Source organism: Pseudophryne corroboree, chromosome 3 (genome assembly GCF_028390025.1).
Source record: "Pseudophryne corroboree isolate aPseCor3 chromosome 3, aPseCor3.hap2, whole genome shotgun sequence".
Classification (NCBI taxonomy): Eukaryota; Metazoa; Chordata; class Amphibia; order Anura; family Myobatrachidae; genus Pseudophryne; species Pseudophryne corroboree.
This window is the reverse complement of record NC_086446.1, coordinates 237,757,857-237,783,750: the sequence shown is the minus strand read 5'-3', so window position 1 is coordinate 237,783,750 and position 25,894 is coordinate 237,757,857. Positions and strand designations below refer to the sequence as shown.

The 25,894-nt window shown below is 47.7% G+C and overlaps 1 protein-coding gene across 3 annotated transcripts in view; it reads right to left on the bottom strand.

The window, feature by feature from the left end:
• Nucleotides 1–17,750: 17,750 nt before the first annotated feature.
• LOC135055188 (zinc finger protein 845-like) overlaps nucleotides 17,751–25,894 on the bottom strand; it is an 85,535-nt gene continuing 77,391 nt past the window's right edge. For all 3 annotated transcript variants that reach the window (XM_063958935.1, XM_063958936.1, XM_063958934.1), the window contains exons 14-15: nucleotides 21,590–21,783; nucleotides 17,751–20,299 (exon numbers count right to left, since the gene is read on the bottom strand). In XM_063958935.1, coding sequence (XP_063815005.1) covers nucleotides 20,030–20,299; nucleotides 21,590–21,783 — 464 coding nt within the window. In that variant the 3' untranslated portion in view covers nucleotides 17,751–20,029. The remainder of the gene's footprint in view (nucleotides 20,300–21,589; nucleotides 21,784–25,894) is intronic.

Below are 25,894 nucleotides of genomic sequence, written 5' to 3'. Positions count from 1 at the left end.
TATCCTTTTTAATAACAAATATATACATCAATGAGCTTTGGAACTCAGATAATGTGTGGGTGTATTGTTTTCTCTTATGGGATGCAGTGTTTTGCGCTGTATAGCGCACATTCATAGGATATGGTAATAAGAGGTGCAGGCATTTACAAAATATATTAGAGCGGGCATTTTAAATATTTGTGAGAAATCAATTTGGCATTCTTACTGGTTAAATAATTCTGTTAATGGTGCCCCCAGCACATCTTTTAGTATCCTTGGGTATATCCCATCTGGCCCTATTGATTTATCCACTTTTAGTTTTGAAAGTTGTTAGGACTTTCGCCTCTGTAAATGTACTTTCATCTACCTTATTTTTATGAATGGCCTTGTAACTTAACTTTGGCCCGTTCCCATCTCCTTCTGTAGTAAATACTGAGCAAAACTAATTATTATGGCTGTCGGTTTGCCGACAGCCGTGATCCTGAACATACACCATGTGTATATGGCACGGATGCAACAAGATAGGAGCACGCAGTCACAAAACAGACGTTTGTGTTGGTCTGTTTTTGTGTGTGTGCGAGAAAGATATATATATGATGGACATAACGCTCTGGTAAAAAAAAGAAATCAGAAGGATACACCTGCAACAGGAGCTTTCATGAGCAATTACTGTAGAAAACATCAAGGATTTCAAAGCGTTAAACTCACTACTGAGAATGTCGGTCTTTCCTGAACACTGAAAGCTCCCGTGCAGCATGTAGCGGGGGAGGGCACAGAGATCGGAGTGCACAGAGAATGCTCCTTACCTCATATCACGTCTCAGCAGGAACATAAAAGTTCAGTGACAGGAGAGAGCCTGTGCAGACGGTGTTGCCGGCTGTTAGTGTCTGAGAAGGGAGAGGGGGAGAATATCCCAACTGCGTGCGCTCCTGGGAGGGAGGAAGTGACTGGAGAATCTGGCGCCGCTGCCTGTCATATTTCTAACGGGTGCAGCAACAGCGCAGACAGCAGAGTAGAAGCGCAGGGAGAGGGCCTCTCCAGCACGGCACCTCCCCACTTTGCAGACTCTGCTGGCCTGGCCGGACGCTAATACTGCGCAGGCAGTGCTGAAGCTGGCGGCTGTGGATACACAGGCGTGCGGGTCCGGGTGGACTGGATAGCACCTCTCATGTTTTGAGGGGGGAAGCAAGCTGCCCTCTTGCCCCCCTCATTCCAAAGCCCCTGACTCCAGCCATGGGATAACAGTAAGAAACTTCCTACTAAACATCCACACCTAACAGGAAATTGCAATAGAACCTTAATCACGACACACATAAAACAGTACATAACCTTGGGGCTGATTGGCCACTTCTAAGAGGTGAATGGTACAATCCTGCAAGGAGCAGCATGAAAGCAAAATGAAAGCAAAATGAAGACATCTGTTCCACTTGAATTAAGACAGTGACTTAGCACTGACCATGTAAAATGATGTAGAAACTCAGAGAGTAATTGGTTATTGGATGTATAAGCCAAATAACTGCTTTTTCAGAGATGGAATTCCTTTATTCAAAATCACAAGAGATCCTGTTGCTGTAGCTTCCACACAACACGGCTGCACACAGTGGTAAAGCTATATGGTGAATTTTAGGCACTTTCATTGTTCAGAATTGAATGACTACTAACCCCAACGTAAAAGGTTGCCCTATACAAAAGAGCCTTTACTCACATGACTTAAATATGGTAAACGAGAATATACTTGAAAGCTCTTGATGTCCCTAAATCACATTGCAGCCAGCATTTGCAGAAAAAGGCAAAACAGAATAAATAGGATTTTAATTACCTACCGGTAAATCATTTTCTCTTAGTCCGTAGAAGATGCTCAGGTCCATATTAGTACCATGGGGTATAGATGGGTCCACCAGTAGCCATTGGCACTTTAAGAGTTTAACAGTGTGGGTTGGCTCCTCCCTCTATGCCCCTTCTACCAGATTCAGTCTAGAAACTGTGCCCGAGGAGACAGACTTCTTCGAGAGAAGGATTTTACACAGATAGCGGCAAGCTTCATACCAGCTCACACAACAAGGCAAACCAAGCAACTAGCTTGAAACTCAGCAACAGCTGAACATTACTAAACCAAGTAACAAGGCAGTACTTAACGAAGAACAAAGCAGTACTGAACCAGATAACCACTGCAGGATAACGAAGCGCTGGGTGGGTGCCCAGCATCCTCAACGGACTACGAGAAAAGGATTTACCGGTAGGTAATTAAAATCCTATTTTCTCTTGTGTCCTAGAGGATGCTGGGGTCCATATTAGTACCATGGGAATGTACCAAAGCTCCCAGAATGGGAGGGAGAGCGCGGAGGTTCTTGCACAACTGATTGGCTTCTGAGGACCTAAAGTTTAGTCAAAGCATCGAACTTGTAGAACTTAGCAAACGTGTTCGACCCTGACAAAGTAGCCGATCGGCAAAGCTGTAAAGCAGACACCCCGGGCAGCCGCCCAGGGAGAACCCACCTTACGAGTAGAGTGGGCCTTCACAGATTTTGGACACGGCAATCCTGGATAGTGAACCTGATCGAGCGAGAGATCGTCTGCTTAGAAGCAGGTCACCCAATTTTCTTTGGATAATACAGAACAAACAGAGAGTCCGATTTTCTGTGACGAGCAGTCCTCTTTACATAGATTTTCAGAGCCCTTACAACATCCAAAGACTTTGAAGTAATTAAGGAGTCAGTAGCAACTGGCATCACAATAGGTTGATTGATATGAAAAGCAGACACAACCTTAGGAAGAAAGCGGACGTGTCCTTAGCTCAGCTCTATCTTCATGGAAGATCAAGTAGGGGCTCTGACAAGACAAAGCCCTCAATTCCGACACACATCTAGCAGAAGCTAAAGCCAACAACGTGACAGCCTTCCACGTGAGAAACTTAACCTCAACCTCCGGTAGAGGCTCGAACCAATCCGTTTGGAGGAATTGTAAACCACGTTAAGATCCCAGGGTGCCGTAGGTGGCACAAAGGCAGGCTGGATGTGCAGAACCCCTTTCAAGAAAGTCTGAACCTCAGGGAGGAAAGCCAATTGTTTCTGGAAGAAAATGGATAGGGCCGAAATCTGGACCTTTACGGATCCCAACCTCAGGCCCATCTCCACACTTGCTTGCAGGAAGAGGAGAAACCGTCCCAGTTGAAACTCCACCGTAGGAAACTTCTTGGATTCACAGCAAGAGACATACTTTTTCCAAATGCGATGGTAATGTTTAGACCAGGCATGTCCAAACTGCGGCCCTCCAGCTGTTGAGAAACTACACATCCCAGCATGCCCTGACACAGCTTTAGCATTCTCTGATAGCAAAAATGTGTCAGGGCATGCTGGGATATGTAGTTTCACAACAGCTGGAGGGCCGCAGTTTGGACATGCCTGGTTTAGACGTTACTCCTTTCCTAGCCTGTATCAGGGAAGGAATAACTTTGCTCGGAATGCCCTTCCGAGCTAATATCTGGCGTTCAACTTTCATGCCGTCAAACGTAGCCACGGTAAGTCTTGATAAGCGAACGGCCCCTGTTGCAGTAGGTCCTCGGATCTTCCAGCAGAAGACCCAGAAGATCCGCATACCAAGCACTTCTTGGCCAGTCCGGAGCAATGAGGATTGCCTGAACTCCTGTTCTCCTTATGAGTTTTAGAACTCGTGGAAGGGGAGGAAACATGTACACCCACGGAGAAACTAGGGCGTCCACTGCCACGGCTTGCGGGTCCCCTTGACCTGGAACAATACCTCTGAAGCTTCTTGTTGAGACGGGAGGCCATCATGTCTATTTGGGGTACCCCCCAAAGATCTGTCACCTCCTTAAACACCTCCGGATGGAGACCCCACTCTCCTGGCTGGAGATCGTTTCTGCTGAGGAAGTCCGCTTCCCAGTTGTCTACTCCCGGAATGAAGATTGCTGACAGCGCCAACGCGTGTTTTTCTGCCCAGAGGATGATTCTTGTTACCTCTGACATTGCAGCTCTTCTCTTCGTTCCGCCCTTTCGGTTTATGTAGGCCACCGCCGTTACATAGTCCAACTGCACTTGAACGGCTCGATCTCGCAGAAGATGGGCCACTTGGAGAAGACCGTTGTAGACGGCTCTTAGCTCCAGAATGTTTATTGGAAGGCTGGATTCCAGGCTTGGCCACCTTCCTTGGAAGGTTTCCCCCTGAGCGACTGCGCCGCAGCCCCGGAGACTTGCATCCGTGTTTAGAAGGATCCAGTCCTGAATCCTGAACCTGCGGCCCTCCAGAAGGTTTGGTAGTCGCAGCCACCAGAGGAGTGAAATCCTGGCTTTCGGCGACAGATGTATTCTCTGGTGCATGTGTAGATGAAACCTTCCGTACTGTAGAGCCTCGTAAGAGGCCACCATCTTCTCCAGAAGGCGAAAGCACTGATGAACAGATACCCGGATTGGCTTCAGGACGTCCTGGACCATTGTTTGAATCACCAATGCTTTCTCCTCTGGCAGAAACACCCTCTGCACTTCCGTGTCGAGGATCATTCCCAGAAAAGACAACCTCCTTGTCGGCTCCAAATGTGATTTCGGAAGTTAAAGGATCCAACCGTGTTCCCTGAGCAGATGAGTCGTGAGAACAATGGACTGCAAAAACGTCTCCCTGGACGATGCCTTTATCAGCAGATCGTCCAGATATGGGATTATGTTCACCCCTTATCTGCGGAGAACCATCATCTCTGCCATCACCTTGGTGAACACCCTCTGTGCTGTGGAGAGGCTGAATTGCAGTGCCTGAAAACAAGAATTTACTCACCGGTAATTCTATTTCTCGTAGTCCGTAGTGGATGCTGGGAACTCCGTAAGGACCATGGGGAATAGACGGCTCCGCAGGAGACTGGGCACATCTAAAGAAAGATTTAGGACTATCTGGTGTGCACTGGCTCCTCCCCCTATGACCCTCCTCCAAGCCTCAGTTAGGACACTGTGCCCGGAAGAGCTGACACAATAAGGAAGGATTTTGAATCCCGGGTAAGACTCATACCAGCCACACCAATCACACGTATAACTCGTGATAGGAACCCCGGTTAACAGTATGATAACAAAAGGAGCCTCTGAACAGATGGCTCGCAATAATAACCCGATTTGTGTAACAATAACTGTTTACAAGTATTGCAGACAATCCGCACTTGGGATGGGCGCCCAGCATACACTACGGATTACGAGAAATAGAATTACCGGTGAGTAAATTCTTATTTTCTCTGACGTCCTAGTGGATGCTGGGAACTCCGTAAGGACCATGGGGATTATACCAAAGCTCCCAAACGGGCGGGAGAGTGCGGACGACTCTGCAACACCGAATGAGAGAACTCCAGGTCCTCCTCAGCCAGGGTATCAAATTTGTAGAATTTTGCAAACGTGTTTGCCCCTGACCAAGTAGCAGCTCGGCAAAGTTGTAAGGCCGAGACCCCTCGGGCAGCCGCCTAAGAGGAGCCCACCTTCCTTGTGGAATGGGCTTTTACAGATTTAGGCTGCGGTAGTCCCACCGCAGAATGCGCCAGCTGAATAGTGCTACAAATCCAGCGCGCAATAGACTGCTTAGAAGCAGGAGCACCCAGCTTGGTGGGTGCATACAGGATAAACAGCGAGTCAGTTTTTCTGACTCCAGCCGTCCTGGAAACATAAATTTTCAGGGCCCTGACTACGTCCAGCAACTTGGAATCCTCCAAGTCCCTAGTAGCCGCAGGCACCACAATAGGTTGGTTCAAGCGAAAAGCTGAGACCACCTTTGGGAGAAACCGAGGACGAGTCCTCAATTCGGCCCTATCGATATGGAAAATCAGATAAGGGCTTTTACAAGACAAAGCCGCCAATTCTGAAACCCGCCTGGCCGACGCCAGGGCCAACAGCATGACCACTTTCCACGTGAGATATTTTAAATCCACAGTCTTAAGTGGTTCGAACCAATGTGATTTTAGGAATGCCAAAACCACATTGAGATCCCAAGGTGCCACTGGGGGCACAAAAGGAGGCTGAATATGCAGAACTCCTTTGACAAAAGTCTGAACTTCAGGCAGTGAAGCCAGTTCTTTCTGGAAGAAAATCGACAGAGCCGAAATCTGTACCTTTATGAACCCCAATTTGAGGCCCAACGACACCCCTGCTTGCAGGAAGTGCAGGAATCGACCCAGTTGAAATTCCTCCGTCGGGGCCTTCATGGCCTCACACCAAGCAACATATTTTCGCCAAATGCGGTGATAATGTTTTGCGGTGACATCCTTCCTGGCTTTGATCAGGGTAGGGATGACTTCCTCCGGAATACCCTTTTCCTTCAGGATCCGGTGTTCAACCGCCATGCCGTCAAACGCAGCCGCGGTAAGTCTTGGAACAGACAGGGTCCCTGCTGCAGCAGGTCTTGTCTGAGCGGCAGAGGCCAAGGGTCCTCTGCAAGCATCTCTTGAAGTTCCGGGTACCAAGCTCTTCTTGGCCAATCCGGAACCACGAGTATGGTTTTCACTCCTTGCCTTCTTATTATTCACAGTACCTTTGGTATGAGAGGTAGAGGAGGAAACACATAAACCGACTGGTACACCCATGGTGTCACTAGAGCGTCCACCGCTATCGCCTGAGGGTCTCTTGACCGGGCGCAATATCTTTTCAACTTCTTGTTGAGGCGGGACGCCATCATGTCTACCTGTGGTTTTTCCCACCGGTTGACCAGCATTTGGAAGACTTCTGGATGAAGTCCCCATTCTCCCGGGTGGAGGTCGTGCCTGCTGAGGAAGTCTGCTTCCCAGTTGTCCACTCCCGGAATGAACACTGCTGTCAGTGCTAACACATGATTCTCTGCCCATCTGAGAATCCTTGTGGCTTCTGCCATAGCCATCCTGCTTCTCGTGCCGCCCTGTCTGTTTACATGGGCGACCGCCGTGATGTTGTCTGACTGGATCAGTACCGGCTGGTTTTGAAGCAGGGGTCTTGCCTGGCTTAGGGCATTGTAAATGGCCCTTAGCTCCAGGATATTTATGTGAAGAGAAATCTCCTGATTTGACCACAGTCCTTGGAAATTTCTTCCCTTTGTGACTGCCCCCCAGCCCCGAAGGCTGGCATCCGTGGTCACCAGGACCCAGTCCTGTATTCCGAATCTGCGGCCCTCTAGTAGATGAGCCCTCTGCAGCCACCACAGCAGCGACACCCTGGTTCTGGACGATAGGGTTATCCGCTGTTGCATCTGGAGATGGGACCCGGACCATTTGTCCAACAGGTCCCACTGGAACGTCCTTGCGTGGAACCTTCCGAATGGAATTGCTTCGTATGAAGCTACCATTTTTCCCAGGACTCGTGTGCATTGATGTACCGACACTTTTCCTGGTTTTAGGATGTCTCTGACCAGAGATGACAATTCCTCGGCTTTTTCTAGTGGAAGAAACACTCTTTTCTGGTCTGTGTCCAGAATCATTCCCAGGAACAGAAGACGTGTCGTCGGGACCAGCTGTGACTTTGGAATATTGAGAATCCAGCCGTGCTGTTGTAGCACTTCCCGAGAAAGTGCCATCCCCACTATCAACTGTTCTTTGGACCTCGCCTTTATCAGGAGATCGTCCAAGTACGGGATAATTAAAACTCCCTTCTTGCGAAGGAGTATCATCATTTCGGCCATTACCTTGGTAAAGACCCTCGGTGCCGTGGATAACCCAAACGGCAGCGTCTGGAACTGATAATGACAGTCTTGTACCACAAATCTGAGGTACTCCTGGTGCGGAGGGTAAATGGGGACATGCAGGTACGCATCCTTGATGTCCAGGGAGACCGTGTAATCCCCCTCCTCCAGGCTCGCAATAACCGCCCTGAGCGATTCCATCTTGAACTTGAACCTTTTGATATAAGTGTTCAAGTCTTTTAAATTTAAGATGGGTCTCACCGAACCGTCCGGTTTCGGTACCACAAACATTGTGGAGTAGTAACCCTTTCCTTGCTGAAGGAGGGGTACCTTGACAATCACTTTCTGTGAATACAGTTTTTGAATAGCCACCAACACTGCCTCCCTGGCAGAGGGAGTTGCCGGCAAGGCAGATTTTAGGAAACGGCGGGGGGGAGACGTCTCGAATTCCAGCCTGTACCCCTGAGATACTACTTGAAGGACCCAGGGATCCACCTGTGAGAGAGCCCACTGTGTGCTGAAAAACCTGAGACGTGCCCCCACCGTTCCCGGTTCCGCCTGAGCAGCCCCAGCGTCATGCTGTGGACTTACCGGACGCAGGGGAGGACTTCTGCTCCTGGGAACTAGCTGTGGGCTGCAGCTTTTTCCCCCTTCCTCTGTCCCTCGGCAGAAAGGATGAGCCTCTAGCCCTCTTATTTTTCTGGGGCCGAAAGGACTGTACCTGATAATACGGTGCTTTCTTTTGCTGTGGGGTAGCCTGTGGCAAAAAAGTCGATTTCCCAGCAGTAGCTGTGGAAACGAGGTCTGAAAGACCTTCCCCAAAAAGTTCCACCCCTTTATAGGGTAAAACTTCCATGTGCCGCTTGGAGTCGGCATCACCTGACCATTGCCTAGTCCATAACCCCCGTCTGGCGGCAATGGACATGGCACTTATTTTTGATGTCAGCCGGCAGATATCCCTCTGTGCATCACGCATGTATAAGACCGCGTCTTTTATATGGTCAATCGTTAACAAAATATTGTCCCTATCCATGGTATCAATGTTTTCCGTCAGGGAGTCTGACCACGCAGCTGCAGCACTGCACATCCAAGCTGATGCAATAGCGGGTCTAAATATAATGCCAGTGTGTGTGTATATAGCTTTTAGGGTACTTTCCTGCTTTCTATCAGCAGGTTCTTTTAAGGCGGCCGTATCCGGAGATGGTAGTGCCACCTTCTTTGATAAGCGTGTCAGCGCTTTATCTACCCTAGGGGGTGATTCCCAGCGTGACCTATCCTCTGGCGGGAAAGGGTACGCAGCCATTAACCGTTTAGAAATGATCAATTTCTTATCTGGGGAAGTCCACGCTTCGTCACACACCTCATTTAATTCGTCAGATGCAGGAAAAACTACTGGTAGTTTTTTCTCACCAAACATAATACCCTTTTTTGTGGTACCAGGGGTATCATCAGAAATGTGTAAAACATTTTTCATTGCCTCAATCATGTAACGGGTGGATCTATTGGAGGGTACACTCGTCTCATCATCGTCGACACTGGAGTCGGTATCCGTGTCGACATCTGTATCTGTCATCTGAGGTAGCGGGCGTTTTATAGCCCCTGATGACATTTGAGACGCTTGGACAGGCACAAGCTGAGTAGCCGGCTGTCCTATGTCGTCAAACCTTTTATGTAAGGAGCTGACACTGTCACGTAATTCCTTCCATAAGTCCATCCACAATGGTGTCGACCCCGCAGGGGGTGACATCACATTCACAGGCATTTGCTCCGCCTCCACATCATTATCCTCATCATACATGTCGACACAGCAGTACCGACACCCAGCAGACACACAGGGAATGCTCTTACAGAGGACAGGACCCCACAAAGCCCTTTGGGGAGACAGAGGGAGAGTATGCCAGCACACACCAGGGCGCTATATAACACAGGGATATCACCTATACAGAGTGTTTTCCCTTATAGCTGCCTATATAATATATATATTGCGCCTAAATTGTGCCCCCCCTCTCTTTTTTACCCTTTCTGTAGTGCAGGACTGCAGGGGAGAGCCAGGGAGCTTCCTTCCAGCGGAGCTGTGAGGGAAAAATGGCGCCAGTGTGCTGAGGGAGATGGCTCCGCCCCTTTTTCGGCGGGCTTTCTCCCGCTATTTTATCGTTTCTGGCAGGGGTTAATATACACCTATATAGCCCCTGAGGCTATATATGGTGTTAGTTTTGCCAGCCAAGGTGTTAATATTGCTGCTCAGGGCCCCCCCCCCCACCAGCGCCCTGCACCCATCAGTGACCGGAGTGTGTGGTGTGCATGAGGAGCAATGGCGCACAGCTGCAGTGCTGTGCGCTACCTTGGAGAAGACAGAAGTCTTCAGCCGCCGATTTTCCGGACCACCTTCTTGCTTCTGGCTCTGTAAGGGGGACGGCGGCGCGGCACCGGGAACGGACGACGAGGTCGGGTCCTGTGTTTGATCCCTCTGGAGCTAATGGTGTCCAGTAGCCTAAGAAGCCCAAGCTACCACCAGTTAGGTAGGTTCGCTTCTTCTCCCCTTAGTCCCTCGCTGCAGTGAGCCTGTTGCCAGCAGGTCTCACTGTAAAATAAAAAACCTAAACTATACTTTCTTCTAGGAGCTCAGGAGAGCCCCTAGTGTGCATCCAGCTCAGCCGGGCACAGAAATCTAACTGAGGCTTGGAGGAGGGTCATAGGGGGAGGAGCCAGTGCACACCAGATAGTCCTAAATATTTCTTTAGATTTGCCCAGTCTCCTGCGGAGCAGTCTATTCCCCATGGTCCTTACGGAGTTCCCAGCATCCACTAGGACGTCAGAGAAATTGATATGGACTGTCCAACAGTGCAAATCTGAGATAAGCCTGGTTCGGCGGCCAAATCGGAATGTGGAGGTACGCATCCTTGATATCCAGGGATACCAGAAACTCTCCCTCCTCCAGACCTGAAATCACTACTCTGAGAGATTCCATTTTGAATTTGAACACCCTCAGATAGGGGTTCAACGATTTCAAGTTCAAAATTGGTCTGACCTAACCATCCGGTTTCGGTACCACGAAAAGGTTTGAATAATAACCCTTGTTTTGCATATGAGGCGGAACTGGAACAATGACCCGTGACTTTTCCAATTTTAGGATGGCTTTCTGCAGGATAGCCCTGTCTGTCAGCAAAGCTGGCAAGCCTGATTTGAAGAATCGGTGAGGCGGGAGTTCTTGAAACTCCAGTCTGCACCTCTAAGACACAATAACCTGTACCCAGGAATCCAGGCCGAAGGACACCCAGACATGTCTGAAATACCCGAGTCTCGCACCCACCAGCCCGTCCTCCAGGCTTTGTGGTCCACCGTCATGCTGAGGATTTTGAGGAACCAGAAGCAGGTCTCTGGTCCTGGGAGCCTGCGGGTGCAGGCTTTTTGGATTTTGCACGACCACCTCTAAAGAAAGTGGTAGGAGGCTTGGACTTTTTTGCATAAGCGGTCCGAAAGGACTGCGGCACAGCTGAAGAAAATGGTTTCTTCGTAGAAGGTGTAGCAGAGGGAAGGAAAGGTGACTTACCTGCAGTTGCCGTGGAAATCCACACATCCAACGCTTCCCCAAATAGAGCCTGACCTGTGTAGGATAGGTTCTCCACACTTCTCCTGGATTCCGCGTCTGCAGACCAGTGGCATAGCCAGAGTCCCTTGCGGGCTGAGACCAACATGGAAGATATCTGTGCAGTCAGCATACCCAGGTCTTTCATGGATTCCACCATGAACCATCCTGTATGTTACGTAAAAACAATTCAATGTCACTTCTATCCATTGTATCCAAATCCTCTAATAATGTGCCTGACAACTTTACTATGGCTTTAGAAATCCATGTACAGGCAATAGTGGGTCTTAACGCCACCCCTGATGCAGTGTAAATGGATTTGAGCGTAGTGTCAATCTTACGATCAGCCGGTTCTTTTATTGCGGTAGATCCAGGGACAGGTAAAACCACCTTTTTAGACAGTCAGGAGACAGATGCGTCAACAATGGGTGGTTTTTCCCATTTTTTTCCTATCCTCCTCAGGGAAGGGATAAGCAACTAGAACCCTTTTTGGGATTTGGAATTTTTTCTCCGGGTTTTCCCAGGATTTTTCAAATATAGCGTTTAATTCTTTAGACGCAAGGAAGGTTAGTGAGGCTTTCTAATTGTCAGTGAAGTAAGCCTCCTCAACGTGCTCAGGTGGCGTGTCATTAATGTTTAACACATCTCTAATGGCCTCAATCATGAGTTGCACGCCCTCAACACATCCCCATCACCGTCTGCAGTATCAGAATCGGTATTCGTGTCATCTTGCACAATTTGGCCAAGTGCACATTTCTGTGGGAACATGCTAGGGGATTTTGCAGGAATAGGAACAGAGCCTGACCAAACTGCCATAGACTTCAACACCTGAGTTTCAGTCTCCGTATTAGCTACCCTAGTAGAGATCGGAGAGATCATTTCTTTGATAGAAGTTAACCACTCAGGCTCAACAATAGGTGTCTGAGACAAAGCATTACAATCCTGTGTGCATGGAATGGATCCCTCCTGAGAGGAAACATCTTCTGCAGCATATGACACAGGCTATGGGAGATAATAAGAATTTACTTACCGATAATTCTATTTCTCGTAGTCCGTAGTGGATGCTGGGGACTCCGTCAGGACCATGGGGAATAGCGGGCTCCGCAGGAGACAGGGCACATCTAAAAAGCTTTTTAGGTCACATGGTGTGTACTGGCTCCTCCCCCTATGACCCTCCTCCAAGCCTCAGTTAGGTACTGTGCCCGGACGAGCGTACACAATAAGGAAGGATCTTGAATCCCGGGTAAGACTCATACCAGCCACACCAATCACACCGTACAACTTGTGATCTGAACCCAGTTAACAGTATGATAACAAAACGAAGTTGCCTCCGAAAAGATGGCTCACAACAATAGTAATAACCCGATTTTTGTAACAATAACTATGTACAAGCATTGCAGACAATCCGCACTTGGGATGGGCGCCCAGCATCCACTACGGACTACGAGAAATAGAATTATCGGTAAGTAAATTCTTATTTTCTCTAACGTCCTAGTGGATGCTGGGGACTCCGTCAGGACCATGGGGATTATACCAAAGCTCCCAAACGGGCGGGAGAGTGCGGATGACTCTGCAGCACCGAATGAGAGAACTCCAGGTCCTCCTTAGCCAGAGTATCAAAATTTGTAAAATTTTACAAACGTGTTCTCCCCTGACCACGTAGCTGCTCGGCAAAGTTGTAATGCCGAGACTCCTCGGGCAGCCGCCCAGGATGAGCCCACCTTCCTTGTGGAATGGGCATCTACATATTTCGTCTGTGGCAGGCCTGCCACAGAATGTGCAAGCTGAATTGTACTACAAATCCAGCGTGCAATAGACTGCTTAGAAGCATGAGCACCCAGCTTGTTGGGTGTATACAGTATAAACAGCAAGTCAGACTTTCTGACTCCAGCCGTCCTAACTATATATATATATATATATATATATATATATTATATATATATATATTTTTAGGGCCCTGACCACGTCTAGTAACTTGGAGTCCTCCAAGTCCCTAGTAGCCGCAGGCACCACAAGAGGTTGTTTCAGGTGAAAACGCTGACACCCCTTCATGAAGAAACTGGAGACGAGTCCCAGTTCTGTCCTGTTCAAATGGAAAATTTTAATATGGGCTTTTGTAAGACAAAGCCGCCCATTCTGACAATCGCCTGGCCGAGGCCAGGGCTAACAACATGGTCACTTCCCATGTGAGATATTTGTCAACAGCATGGTCACTTTCCATGTGAGATATTTCAAATCCACAGATTTGAGCGGTTCAAACCAATATGATTTTAAGAAATCCCAACACTATGTTGAGATCTCACGGTGCCCCTAGGGGCACAAAAAAGCTGTATATGCAATACATCCTTTACAATCTGGACTTCAGGAACAGAAGTCAATTCTTTCTGGAAGAAAATCTACAGGGCCGAAATTTAAATGTTAATGAACCCCAATTTGAGGTCCAAAACACTCCTGTTTTCAGGAAGTGTAGAAATCGACCTAGTTGAATTTCCGTCGTGGAGCCTTCCTGGCCTCACCCACGCAACATATTTTCACCACATGTGGTGATGACGTTGTGCGGTCACCTCCTTCCTGGCTTTGACCAGGGTAGGTATGACCTCTTATGGAATGCCTTTTCCCCTCAGGATCCGGCATTCAACCGCCATGCCGTCAAACGCAGCCGCGGTAAGTCTTGGAATAGACATGGTACTTGCTGAATCAAGTCCCTTCTTAGCTCCCCAGGCCCTTAGTCCTCTGTGAGCATTTCTTGAAGTTCCGGGTACCAAGTCCCTCTTGGCCAATCCGGAGCCACTAGTATAGTTCATACTCCTCTATGTCTTATAATTCTCAATACCCTGGTTATGAGAAACAGAGGAGGGAACACATACACAGACTGGTACACCCACGGTGTTACCAGAACATCCACAGCTATCGCCTGAAGGTCTCATGACCTGGCGGAATACCTGTCCCGTTTTTGTTCGGGCGGGACGCCATCATGTCCACCTTTGGTCTTTGCCAACGGTCCACAATCATGTTGAAAAACTTCCCTATGAAGTTTCCACTCTCCCGGGTGGAGGTCATGCCTGCTGAGGAAGTCTGCTTCCCAGTCGTCCACTCCCGGAAAGAACACTGCTGACAGTGCTATCACATGATTTTCCGCCTAGCGAAAAATCCTTGCAGTTTTCACTGCCCTCCTGCTTCTTGTGCCGCCCTTCTGTTTACGTGGGCGACTGCCGTGATGTTATCCCACTGGATCAATACCGGCTGACCTTGAAGCAGAGGTCTAGCTAAGTTTAGAGCATTATAAATTTGCTCTAAGCTTATTTATGCGGAGAGAATTCTCCAGACTTAATCACACTTCCCTGGAAATTTTTTCCCTGTGTGACTGTTCCCCAGCCTCTCAGGCTGGCCTCCGTGGTCACCGGCATCCAATCCTGAATGCCGAATCTGCGGCCCTCTAGAAGATGAGCACTCTGTAATCACCACAGGAGAGACACCCTTTTCCTTGGATATAGGGTTATCCGCTGATGCATCTGAGGATGCGATCCGGACCATTTGTCCAGCAGATCCCACTGAAGAGTTCTTGCGGGAAATCTGCCGAATGGAATTGCTTCGTAATAAGCCACCATTTTTACCAGGACTCTTGTGCAATGATGCACTGACACTTTTCCTGGTTTTAGGAGGATCCCGATTAGCTCGGATAACTCCCTGGTTTTCTCCACTGGGAGAAACACGTTTTTCTGGACTGTGTCCAGAATCTTCCCTAGGAACAGTAGACGTGTCGTCGGAAAAAGCTGCGATTTTGGAATATTTAGAATCCACTCGTGCTGTCGTAGAACTACTTAAGATAGTGCTACTCCGACCTCCAACTGTTCTCTGGACCTTGCCCTTATCAGGAAAGCGTCCATGTTTCTTTTAAGAAAAATCATCATTCCGGCCATTACCTTGGTAAAGACCCGGGGCGCCGTGGACCATCCAAACGGCAGCGTCTGAACTGATAGTGACAGTTCTGTACCAGGAACCTGAAGTACCCTTGGTGAGAAGGGCAAATTTGGACCTGTAGGTAAACGTCCCTGATATCCAGTGACATCATATCGTCCCCTTCTTCCTGGTTCGCTATCACTGCTCCGAGTGACTCCATCTTGATTTGAACGCTTGTATGTAAGTGTTCAAATATTTCAGATCTCACCGAGCCGGTTGGCTTCAGTACCACAATATAGTGTGGAATACTACCCCCTTCCTTGTTGTAAGAAGGGTACTTTGATTATCACCTGCTGGGAATACAGCCTGTGAATTGTGTGAGGGGGAGACGTCTCGAATTTCCAATGTACACCTGGGATATTACATGTAGGATCCCGGAGTTCCCTTGCGAGTGTTGCTGAAACTCTTGAGATGACCCCCTACCGCACCTGAGTCCGCTTGTACGGCCCCAGCGTTATGCTGCGGACTTGGCAGAAGCCGTGAGGAGCTTCTGTTCCTGGGAATGAGCTGCTTGCTGCAGTCTTCTTCCCTTTCCTCTCCCCCTGGGCAGATATGACTGGCCTTCGCCCGCCTGCCCGTATGGGGACGAAAGGACTGAGACTGAAAAGACTGTGTCCTTTTCTGCCAATATGTGACTCGGGGTAACAAAAGGTGGATTTTTCAGCTGTTGCCATGGCCACCAGGTCCAATGGACCGCCCCTTTATACGGCAATACTTCCATATGCCGTCTGGAATCTGCCTCACCTGACCACTGTCGTGTCTTCGTCTGGCAGATATGTACATCACATTTACTCTTGATGCCAGAATGCAAATATGCCTCTGCGCATCACACATATATAGAAATGCATCCTTAAAATGCTCTATAGACAATAAAATCCTGTCCCTGTCAAGGGTATCAAAATTTTCAGTCAGGAAATCCGACCAAGCCCCCTCAGCGCTGCACATCCAGGCTGAGGCGATTGCTGGTCGTAGTATAACACCAGTATGTGTGTATATACTGTTATGATATTTTCCAGCTTCCTATCAGCTGGCTCCTTGAGGGCGGCCGTATCTGGAAACGGTAACGCCATGTTTTTTATAAGCGTGTGAGCGCCTTGTCCACCCTAAGGTGTGTTTTCCAACTCGCCCTTACTACTGGCGGGAAAAAGGGTATACCGCCCATAACTTTCTGTCGGAGGAACCCCACGTATCATCACACACTTCATTTAATTTATCTGATTTAGGCAAAACTACAAGTAGTTTTTTCCCACCCTACAAAATACCCTTATTTGTGGTACTTGTGGTATCAGAAATACGTAACACCTCCTTCATTGCCCTTAACATGTAACTTGTGGCCCTAAAGGAAAAATACGTTTGTTTCTTCACCGTCGACACTGGGGTCAGTGTCCGTGTCAGTGTCTGTCGACCGACTGAGGTAAATGGGCGTTTTTACAAGCCCCTGACGGTGTCTGAGACGCCTGGACCGATACTAATTTGTCCGCCGGCTGTCTCATGTCGTCAACCGGCTTGCAGCGTGTTGACATTATCACGTAATTCCATAAGTAAGCCATCCATTCTGGTGTCGACTCCCTAGAGAGTGACATCACCATTACAGGCAATTTTCTCCGTCTCCTCACCAACATTTTCCTCATACATGTCGACACACACGTACCGACCTACAGCACACACATACAGGGAATGCTCTGATAGAGGACAGGACCCACTAGCCCTTTGGGGAGACAGAGGGAGAGTTTGCCAGCACACACCAAAAGCGCCATAATGTATATAACAACCCTAGAAGGTGTTGTTTCTATATATGGGCTCTTAATATATAATTATATCGCCAATTTATGCCCCCCTTCTCTTTAACCCTGTTTCTGTAGTGCAGGGGAGAGTGGGAGCCTTCCTCACCAGCGGAGCTGGTCAGGAAAATGGCGCTGAGTGCTGAGGAGAATAAGCTCCGCCCCTTTCACGGCGGGCTTTTCTCCCGGTTATTAGGAAAACTGGCCTGGGTTAAATACATACATCTAGCCTTAATGGCTATATGTGATGTATTTATTTGCCAAATAGGTATTTATATTGCTGCCCAGGGCGCCCCCAGCAGCGCCCTGCACCCTCCGTGACCGTGTCAGTGAGCCGTGTAGCAACAATGGCGCACAGCTGCAGTGCTGTGCGCTACCTCTCTGAAGACTGTGAAGTCTTCTGCCGCCTGTTTCCGGACCTCCGTTCCGCCGTCTTTCTTCAGCGTCTGTAAGGGGGATCGGCGGCGCGGCTCCGGGACGAACCCCAGGCTGACCTGTGTTCCGACTCCCTCTGGAGCTCAGTGTCCAGTAGCCTAAAACTTCAATCCTCCTGCACGCAGGTGAGTTGCAAGTCTCTCCCCTAAGTCCCTCGTTGCAGTGATCCTGTCGCCAGCAGGAATCACTGATTAGAAACCTAAAAAAAAACTTTACTAAACAGCTCCTTAAGAGAGCCATCCAGTTTGCACCCTTCTCGGACGGGCACAAAAACCTAACTGAGGCTTGGAGGAGGGTCATAGGGGGAGGAGCCAGTACACACCATGTGACCTAAAAAGCTTTTTAGATGTGCCCTGTCTCCTGCGGAGCCCGCTATTCCCCATGGTCCTGACGGAGTCCCCAGCATCCACTAGGACGTTAGAGAAATTAAACACACACACAGGGAGATGGCAGACACAGTTTCCCCCCAAGTATGCCGGTATCCGTTCACATGGTTGACCATGTTATGGACGACAGTCACTAGGTCGACCACTATTGGTCGACACATGAAAATGGTCGACACATGAATGGTCAACACAAGAAAAGGACGACATGAGTTTAACTTTTTTTTTCTTTTGGGGAACTTTTCCATACTTTACGATCCACGTGGACTACGATTGGAACGGTAATCTGTGCCGAGCGAAGCGAGCCATGCGAGGGGACACGGTGCACTAATTGGGGTTCCCAGTCACTTTATGCAAAAAACGACACCAAAAAAAGAAAAAAAACTCATGTCGACCTTTCATGTGTTGACCATTTTCATGTGTCGACCGTGTGTCCATGTCGACCATGTCAATGTCGACCAATAGTGGTCGACCATAACATGGTCGACCATTCATACCGGAACCAAGTATGCCAGAGAGACACAGAGATTGGTGCCAACCCACACACAGCGCTTTCTGAGGTAGAACTAATAAAACTACCAGTGCTATCTGTGTGCCTTAATAGACTACACAGACTTTACACAGGCCCCCCCCCCCACCACTTCTACAACCCCCTGGTACCGCACAGGATAGCTGGAGTTGCTTGGAGGGACAGCTCTCCCTGTCAGCATCTGTCAGGAACTGCAGGCAGGAAAATGGCGCTGAACGCTGAAGCTGCTCTGAGCAGCTCTGCCCCCCAAACAAGGTGCTGCTTCCCGCTCTTCATTTTATTATACTGGCCTGAGGATGTCTGCTGGCAGTGATCCGGGGACCCCGACAGGCTTGCTGGCCAGTGTAAAGTCTAGGCGCTGGCTCAGGGCGCCCCTCACAGCGCCGCACTATGTACCACTGAGCCCCGGAGCGCAGTTAGTACTGCGCTCCCTACCCTGTTGCCGCCATCTTCACATTGGCTCCCCGCTTGCCAGGGGGGGGGGCCAAAGTCTTCTGGCTCTGTAAGGGGGTGGCGGCATGCTGCGGGAGTGATCGGTCACCTGGAGCGGCTAACAATCAGCACCCTCAGGAGCTCAGTGTCCTGTCAGCGGAGATAGTGGCTTAGACCCCTCAGGGCGGACACTACTCCCCAACTTAGTCCCACGAAGCAGGGAGGCTGTTGCCAGCAGCCTCCCTGTGCCTAAACTAACTCTTAGAAAAAAGAAAAAAAAAAACTAAAGAAGCTCTAGGAGCTCCCCTAGCTGTGACCGGCTCCTCCGGGCACATTTTCTAAACGGCGTCTGGTAGGTGGGGCATAGAGGGAGGAGCCAGCCCACACTCTCAAACTCTTAAAGTGCCAATGGCTCCTGGTGGACCCGTCTATTATACCCCGTGGTACTAATATGGACCCCAGCATCCTCTAGGACATAAGAGAAAAAGCTTGAATGTAACTACACAGCAAATGCAAATACAGTACAATTTTAAGTATCTCAACTTTTGTCAAGTAATAGAAACCTTTAAGCTGGCACACATAGTGTGATAACGACGGCTGCCTATAATCTAGCATAATGCCTTATAAAGGCATATCAAAAATGTAGTCAAAGAGTGACTATTATTGCATGGTTAGTTTCTTACAGGCCCAAACTGGTCTGGAAGAAATCTGGCAGCTTGACTTAAGCAATCCGCGATTCCAAATCTTATACAACTAGACTACCAATCCATGTGACCAAATGTGGGAAGTGATTCTGTTTGGCCCAGCTTTACACACATCTTTCCTCCAGCTCTCAGACTAGCAGTGAGGTTAATAGTAGCTCCTTTATATCAAACAACCTTTAAAGCTTGCATGTTTCATCTACAACAATTCTCTATCCTCTGAATACTTCTGCCTTGTAAAAACAAAAATAACCCTTTCAGATATGAAAACCACAGATGGAAAATGCAAGAAATCCGCATTTGCATGTTTTTTTTTTTTGTTTGTTTTTTAAATTATACAACTTTAGGAAACAAACAGGTGCAGGAACAAAAAAATAGAAAAACTATGTACAGAAATGTAGTTACTTTTTCAGAGACTGTTGTAGAAAAAGTAATATGCATAGTTTATTTTATACCTATAAATATACCATGTTTGCAGTCCCATCACCTCCTACTTGCAGGAGATGTTCAGAGTTAAATCCTACAGCCTTCTGCTTCCTTGTCTACAGGGTGCTGATCACCGGATGTCCTCTGACCTTGGTACATATGGGCAGTGCCTTCAATCTCACACTCTGTTCTCAGACATCTTTTGCTAAAAATATCTGTGCCAGTGCACCAACATCTACCTGCTCCCCCTCCTGCAACCCTGTCAGCTGAATGCTAATTATACCCCCATCCTCGGTATGCATCGGAAGAACATGATATCCAGTCACAGTGTTGGTGTCCTCTGTCTCACTGATCACAAAGTGGATTTGTGTCTCCTGATCAGTAGGAAGCATTTGCCATACAAATGGCTGCTCTTGTGTCTTGTTCATTGGTTCATTCTCCAGCAGATGTAGTGTCTGATGCTAAAAGTAATAAAAAAAAAAAATAGTATTGTTAGGTATTCTTAGCCCAGCAAGAACAGAAATCGAATAACTCCACAATGCTTAATGTAAATATAGTGATGTACATTATAATTATATTTATAATTATAATGCAATAATTATTATTTATTATCCTTTATTTATATGGCGCCACAAGGGTTCCGCAGCGCCCAATTACAGAATACATAAACAAAAAATCAAAACAGGAAAACAGCAACTTACAGTTGACGACAATATAGGACAAGTACAGGGTAATAAACATAGCTACATCAGCAGATGACACTGGAATAAGTATCAGGTGGCAGAAGACTGCTGGATGTGGTGCAGTTGAAGATTATTAAAGTAAGAAAAAGGATAAGCACATGAGGGAAGAGGACCCTGCTCGTGAGAACTTACATTCTAAAGGGGAGGGCTAGACAGACAGGGGTGACACAGACGTGGTACATAGAGAGCGTGGAACAGAGGGTTAGGATGAGATTTGGATGGGTTTGGTAATAATGCTAAAATAATAATAATATTATAGTCGAGGCGGAGGTGGAGCGCAGCACTGGGAGCAGTAAATCGCTAATAGGATAGCCCTCGGCGATATCATTAACGCACGTAACAGCATACCGCCCTATATTTCTTAGCCATTGAAATTTGTAAAACAAAACCAATTCCTATAAACAACCTCAGACATAACAAATGAAGCGAGAATGTATGGCTGGTTATACTGGTTTTAAGGAATATGGGGAGGAAGGAACAATTGCAGGTACAGGTTGAGTATCCCTTATCCAAAATGCTTGGGACCAGAAGTATTTTGGATATCGGATTTTTCCGTATTTTGGAATAATTGCATACCATAATGAGATATCATGGTGATGGGACCTAAGTCTAAGCACAGAATGCATTTATGTTTCATATACACCTTATACACACAGCCTGAAGGTCATTTTAGCCAATATTTTTTATAACTTTGTGCATTATACAAAGTGTGTCTACATTCACACAATTCATTTATGTTTCATATACACCTTATTCACACAGCCTTAAGGTCATTTAATACAATATTTTTAATAACTGTGTATTAAACAAAGCTTGTGTACATTGAGTCATCAAAAAACAAAGGTTTCACTATCTCACTCTCACTCAAAAAAGTCCGTATTTCGGAATATTCCGTATTTCGGAATATTTGGATATGGGATACTCAACCTGTAATAACAAATGTAACACTTCTCCTAATGACTTTTTAATCTCTCACTATCGTCCCAGTTTTTTTTTCCATTTCCTCACCTTTTCCATGCCAGTCTCTTTCCTATCTCTTTTCCGTTTGCAGCTGATCCCTGATCCATTAGACCTTACACTCTTTTCATTCCGGTGCGTTTTTTGGTGCTGCCGGAGGACAAATCGCTCATGAAATGTTTCTGGGCAGAAGCGGCATTTCATCTCAGTCTCTGAGTGGGAGTGTTGCTTCCTTATGTGAATCTCTGCAAAATGAGAATACTGGACTGAACAAACACTAAAACAGGAGATAATTACACTACAGAGTAGAGACTAAACATTAAGGGGGGTATTTATTAAAGCCAAGAGAGATAAAATCGTGAGAGATAAAGTACCAGCCAATCAGCTCCTAACCGCCATGTTAGAGGCGGTGTTTGAAAAATGACAATTTGGAGCCAATTGGTACGTACTTTCTCTCACACAACTTTCTCGCTCTACAAGCTTTGATAAATACACCGCCCCCCCTCCTAGTCTCTGAAATGAAGCATGTGTTTCTCCTCATACTGAGATGAAGAGACTCCTCGTGCACTTGCAAAGAAAGGTCTTAAAGCTCTGGGGGTAGAAACCTAAAAGAACCTCTGAGTCTATACCAAAGTACTCACTCAAGGACTCCACTAGACCATTCAAGTGTAATGCTCTATCAGGGACTTGCTTCTCATACAGGATAACTGTAGTAACACTGACTCCAGGAGAGAATTGTTCTTCAAATCTGACATCAACAGTTCCGAACAAAGAGCTTCCAGAGGTCTTTAATGACAACACAATCTACCAACATCACATTTTACATTTACCAAACTATTACTACAGTACTTGTTGATTTTCAACCCCTCACTGACCCATGGCCATCACTAAAGTGATTTTACACTGGACACCATGACAAACGCTGTCCTAGAGAAAGTAAGCAGTTCAGACAGTACAGGGCTGTGGGGATACATCAGAGACTGATGTAATGGTACATTCCCTACCTAACTCACAAATGACCTTTTCATGTAAGGTGCACAGCATCTCCTTTTCTTACGTTCTTATAAACAGAAAAACAAAGGATGTAGGCAATGCTGTATATTTATTATTTTTGCTATAACAGGTGTTTTTCAATTAAAATGTCCTGAAAATAATAAAAATAAGAATTTACTCACCGGTAATTCTATTTCTCGTAGTCCGTAGTGGATGCTGGGAACTCCGTAAGGACCATGGGGGATAGCGGGCTCCGAAGGAGGCTGGGCACTCTAGAAAGATTTAGGACTACCTGGTGTGCACTGGCTCCTCCCACTATGACCCTCCTCCAAGCCTCAGTTAGGACACCGTGCCCGGACGAGCAGACATAATAAGGAAGGATTTAGAATCCCGGGTAAGACTCCTACCAGCCACACCAATCACACCGTACAACTCGTGATACTATATCCAGTTTGACAGTATGAAAAACAACTGAGCCTCTCAACAGATGGCTCAACAATAACCCTTTAGTTAACAATAACTATTTACAAGTATTGCAGACAATACGCACTTGGGATGGGCGCCCAGCATCCACTACGGACTACGAGAAATAGAATTACCGGTGAGTAAATTCTTATTTTCTCTAACGTCCTAGTGGATGCTGGGAACTCCGTAAGGACCATGGGGATTATACCAAAGCTCCCAAACGGGCGGGAGAGTGCGGATGACTCTGTAGCACCGAATGAGAGAACTCCAGGTCCTCCTCAGCCAGGGTATCAAATTTGTAGAATTTTACAAACGTGTTTGCCCCTGACCAAGTAGCTGCTTGGCAAAGTTGTAAAGCCGAGACGCCTCGGGCAGCCGCCCAAGATGAGCCCACCTTCCTTGTGGAATGGGCATTTACAGATTTTGGCTGTGGCATGCCTGCCACAGAATGTGCAAGCTGAATTGTACTACAAATCCAGCGAGCAATAGACTGCTTAGAAGCAGGAGCACCCAGCTTGTTGGGTGCATACAGGATAAACAGCGAGTCAGATTTTCTGACTCCAGCCGTCCTGGAAACATATATTTTCAGGGCCCTGACAACGTCTAGCAACTTGGAGTCCTCCAAATCCTTAGTAGCCGCAGGCACCACAATAGGCTGGTTCAGGTGAAACGCTGACACCACCTTAGGGAGAAACTGGGGACGAGTCCTCAATTCTGCCCTATCCATATGGAAAATCAGATAAGGGCTTTTACATGATAAAGCCGCCAATTCTGACACTCGCCTGGCTGAAGCCAAGGCCAATAACATGACCACTTTCCACGTGAGATATTTCAGATCCACGGTTTTTAGTGGCTCAAACCAATGTGATTTTAAGAAACTCAACATCACGTTGAGATCCCAAGGTGCCACAGGAGGCACAAATGGGGGCTGAATATGCAGCACTCCTTTCACAAATGTCTGAACTTCAGGTACTGAAGCTAGTTCTTTTTGAAAGAAAATCGACAGAGCCGAGATCTGTACTTTAATGGAACCTAGTTTTAGGCCCATATTCACTCCTGCTTGCAGGAAATGCAGAAATCGACCTAGTTGAAATTCCTCTGTTGGGGCCTTTTTAGCCTCGCACCATATTTCCGCCATATTCGGTGATAATGCTTTGCCGTAACATCTTTCCTGGCCTTAATAAGCGTAGGAATGACTTCTTCCGGAATACCCTTTTCCTTTAGGATCCGGTGTTCAACCGCCATGCCGTCAAACGCAGCCGCGGTAAGTCTTGGAACAGACAGGGCCCCTGTTGTAGCAGGTCCTGTCTGAGCGGTAGAGGCCACGGGTCCTCTGAGAGCATCTCTTGAAGTTCCGGGTACCACGCTCGTCTTGGCCAATCCGGAACCACGAGAATGGTGTTTACTCCTCGCTTTCTTATTATTCTCAATACCTTTGGTATGAGAGGCAGAGGAGGGAACACATAAACCGACTGGTACACCCACGGTGTCACTAGAGCGTCCACAGCTATCGCCTGAGGGTCCCTTGACCTGGCGCAATATCTTTTTAACTTTTTGTTGAGGCGGGACGCCATCATGTCCACCTGTGGTTTTTCCCAACGGTTTACCAGCATCTGGAAGACTTCTGGATGAAGTCCCCACTCTCCCGGGTGGAGGTCGTGTCTGCTGAGGAAGTCTGCTTCCCAGTTGTCCACTCCCGGAATGAACACTGCTGACAGTGCTAGAACATGATTCTCCGCCCATCGGAGAATTCTTGTGGCTTCCGCCATCGCCATCCTGCTTCTTGTGCAGCCCTGTCGATTTACATGGGCGACTGCCGTGATGTTGTCTGACTGGATCAGCACCGGCTGGTGTAGGAGCAGGGATTTTGCTTGACTTAGGGCATTGTAGATGGCCCTTAGTTCCAGAATATTTATGTGAAGGGAAGTCTCCTGACTCGACCATAGTCCTTGGAAGTTTCTTCCCTGTGTGACTGCCCCCCAGCCTCGAAGGCTGGCATCCGTGGTCACCAGGACCCAGTCCTGTATGCCGAACCTGCGGCCCTCTAGAAGATGGGCACTCTGCAGCCACCACAGTAGCGACACCCTGGTTCTTGGAGACAGGGTTATCAAGCGATGCATCTGAAGATGCGATCCGGACCACTGGTCCAACAGGTCCCACTGAAAGATTCTGGCATGGAACCTGCCGAAGGGAATTGCTTCGTAAGAAGCCACCATCTTTCCCAGGACCCGCGTGCAGCGATGCACTGATACCTGTTTTGGTTTCAGGAGGTCTCTGACTAGAGATGACAACTCCCTGGCTTTCTCCTCCGGGAGAAACACTTTTTTCTGGACTGTATCCAGAATCATACCCAGGAACAGTAGTCGTGTCGTCGGAACCAGCTGTGACTTTGGGATATTCAGAATCCAGCCGTGCTGGTGCAGCACCTCCTGAGATAGTGCTACTCCCACCAACAACTGTTCCTTGGACCTCGCTTTTATTAGGAGATCGTCCAAGTACGGGATAATTAAAACTCCCTTTTTTCGAAGGAGTATCATCATTTCCGCCATCACCTTGGTAAATACCCTCGGTGCCGTGGACAGTCCAAACGGCAGCGTCTGGAATTGGTAATGGCAATCCTGTACCACAAATCTGAGGTACTCCTGGTGAGGATGGTAAATGGGGACATGCAAGTAAGCATCCTTGATGTCCAGGGATACCATGTAATCCCCCTCGTCCAGGCTCGCAATAACCGCCCTGAGCGATTCCATCTTGAACTTGAATTTTTTTTTATGTATGTGTTCAAGGATTTCAAATTTAAAATGGGTCTCACCGAAATAGTGTGGAATAGTAACCCCGGCCTTGTTGAAGTAGGGGTACCTTGATTATCACCTGCTGGGAATACAGCTTGTGAATTGC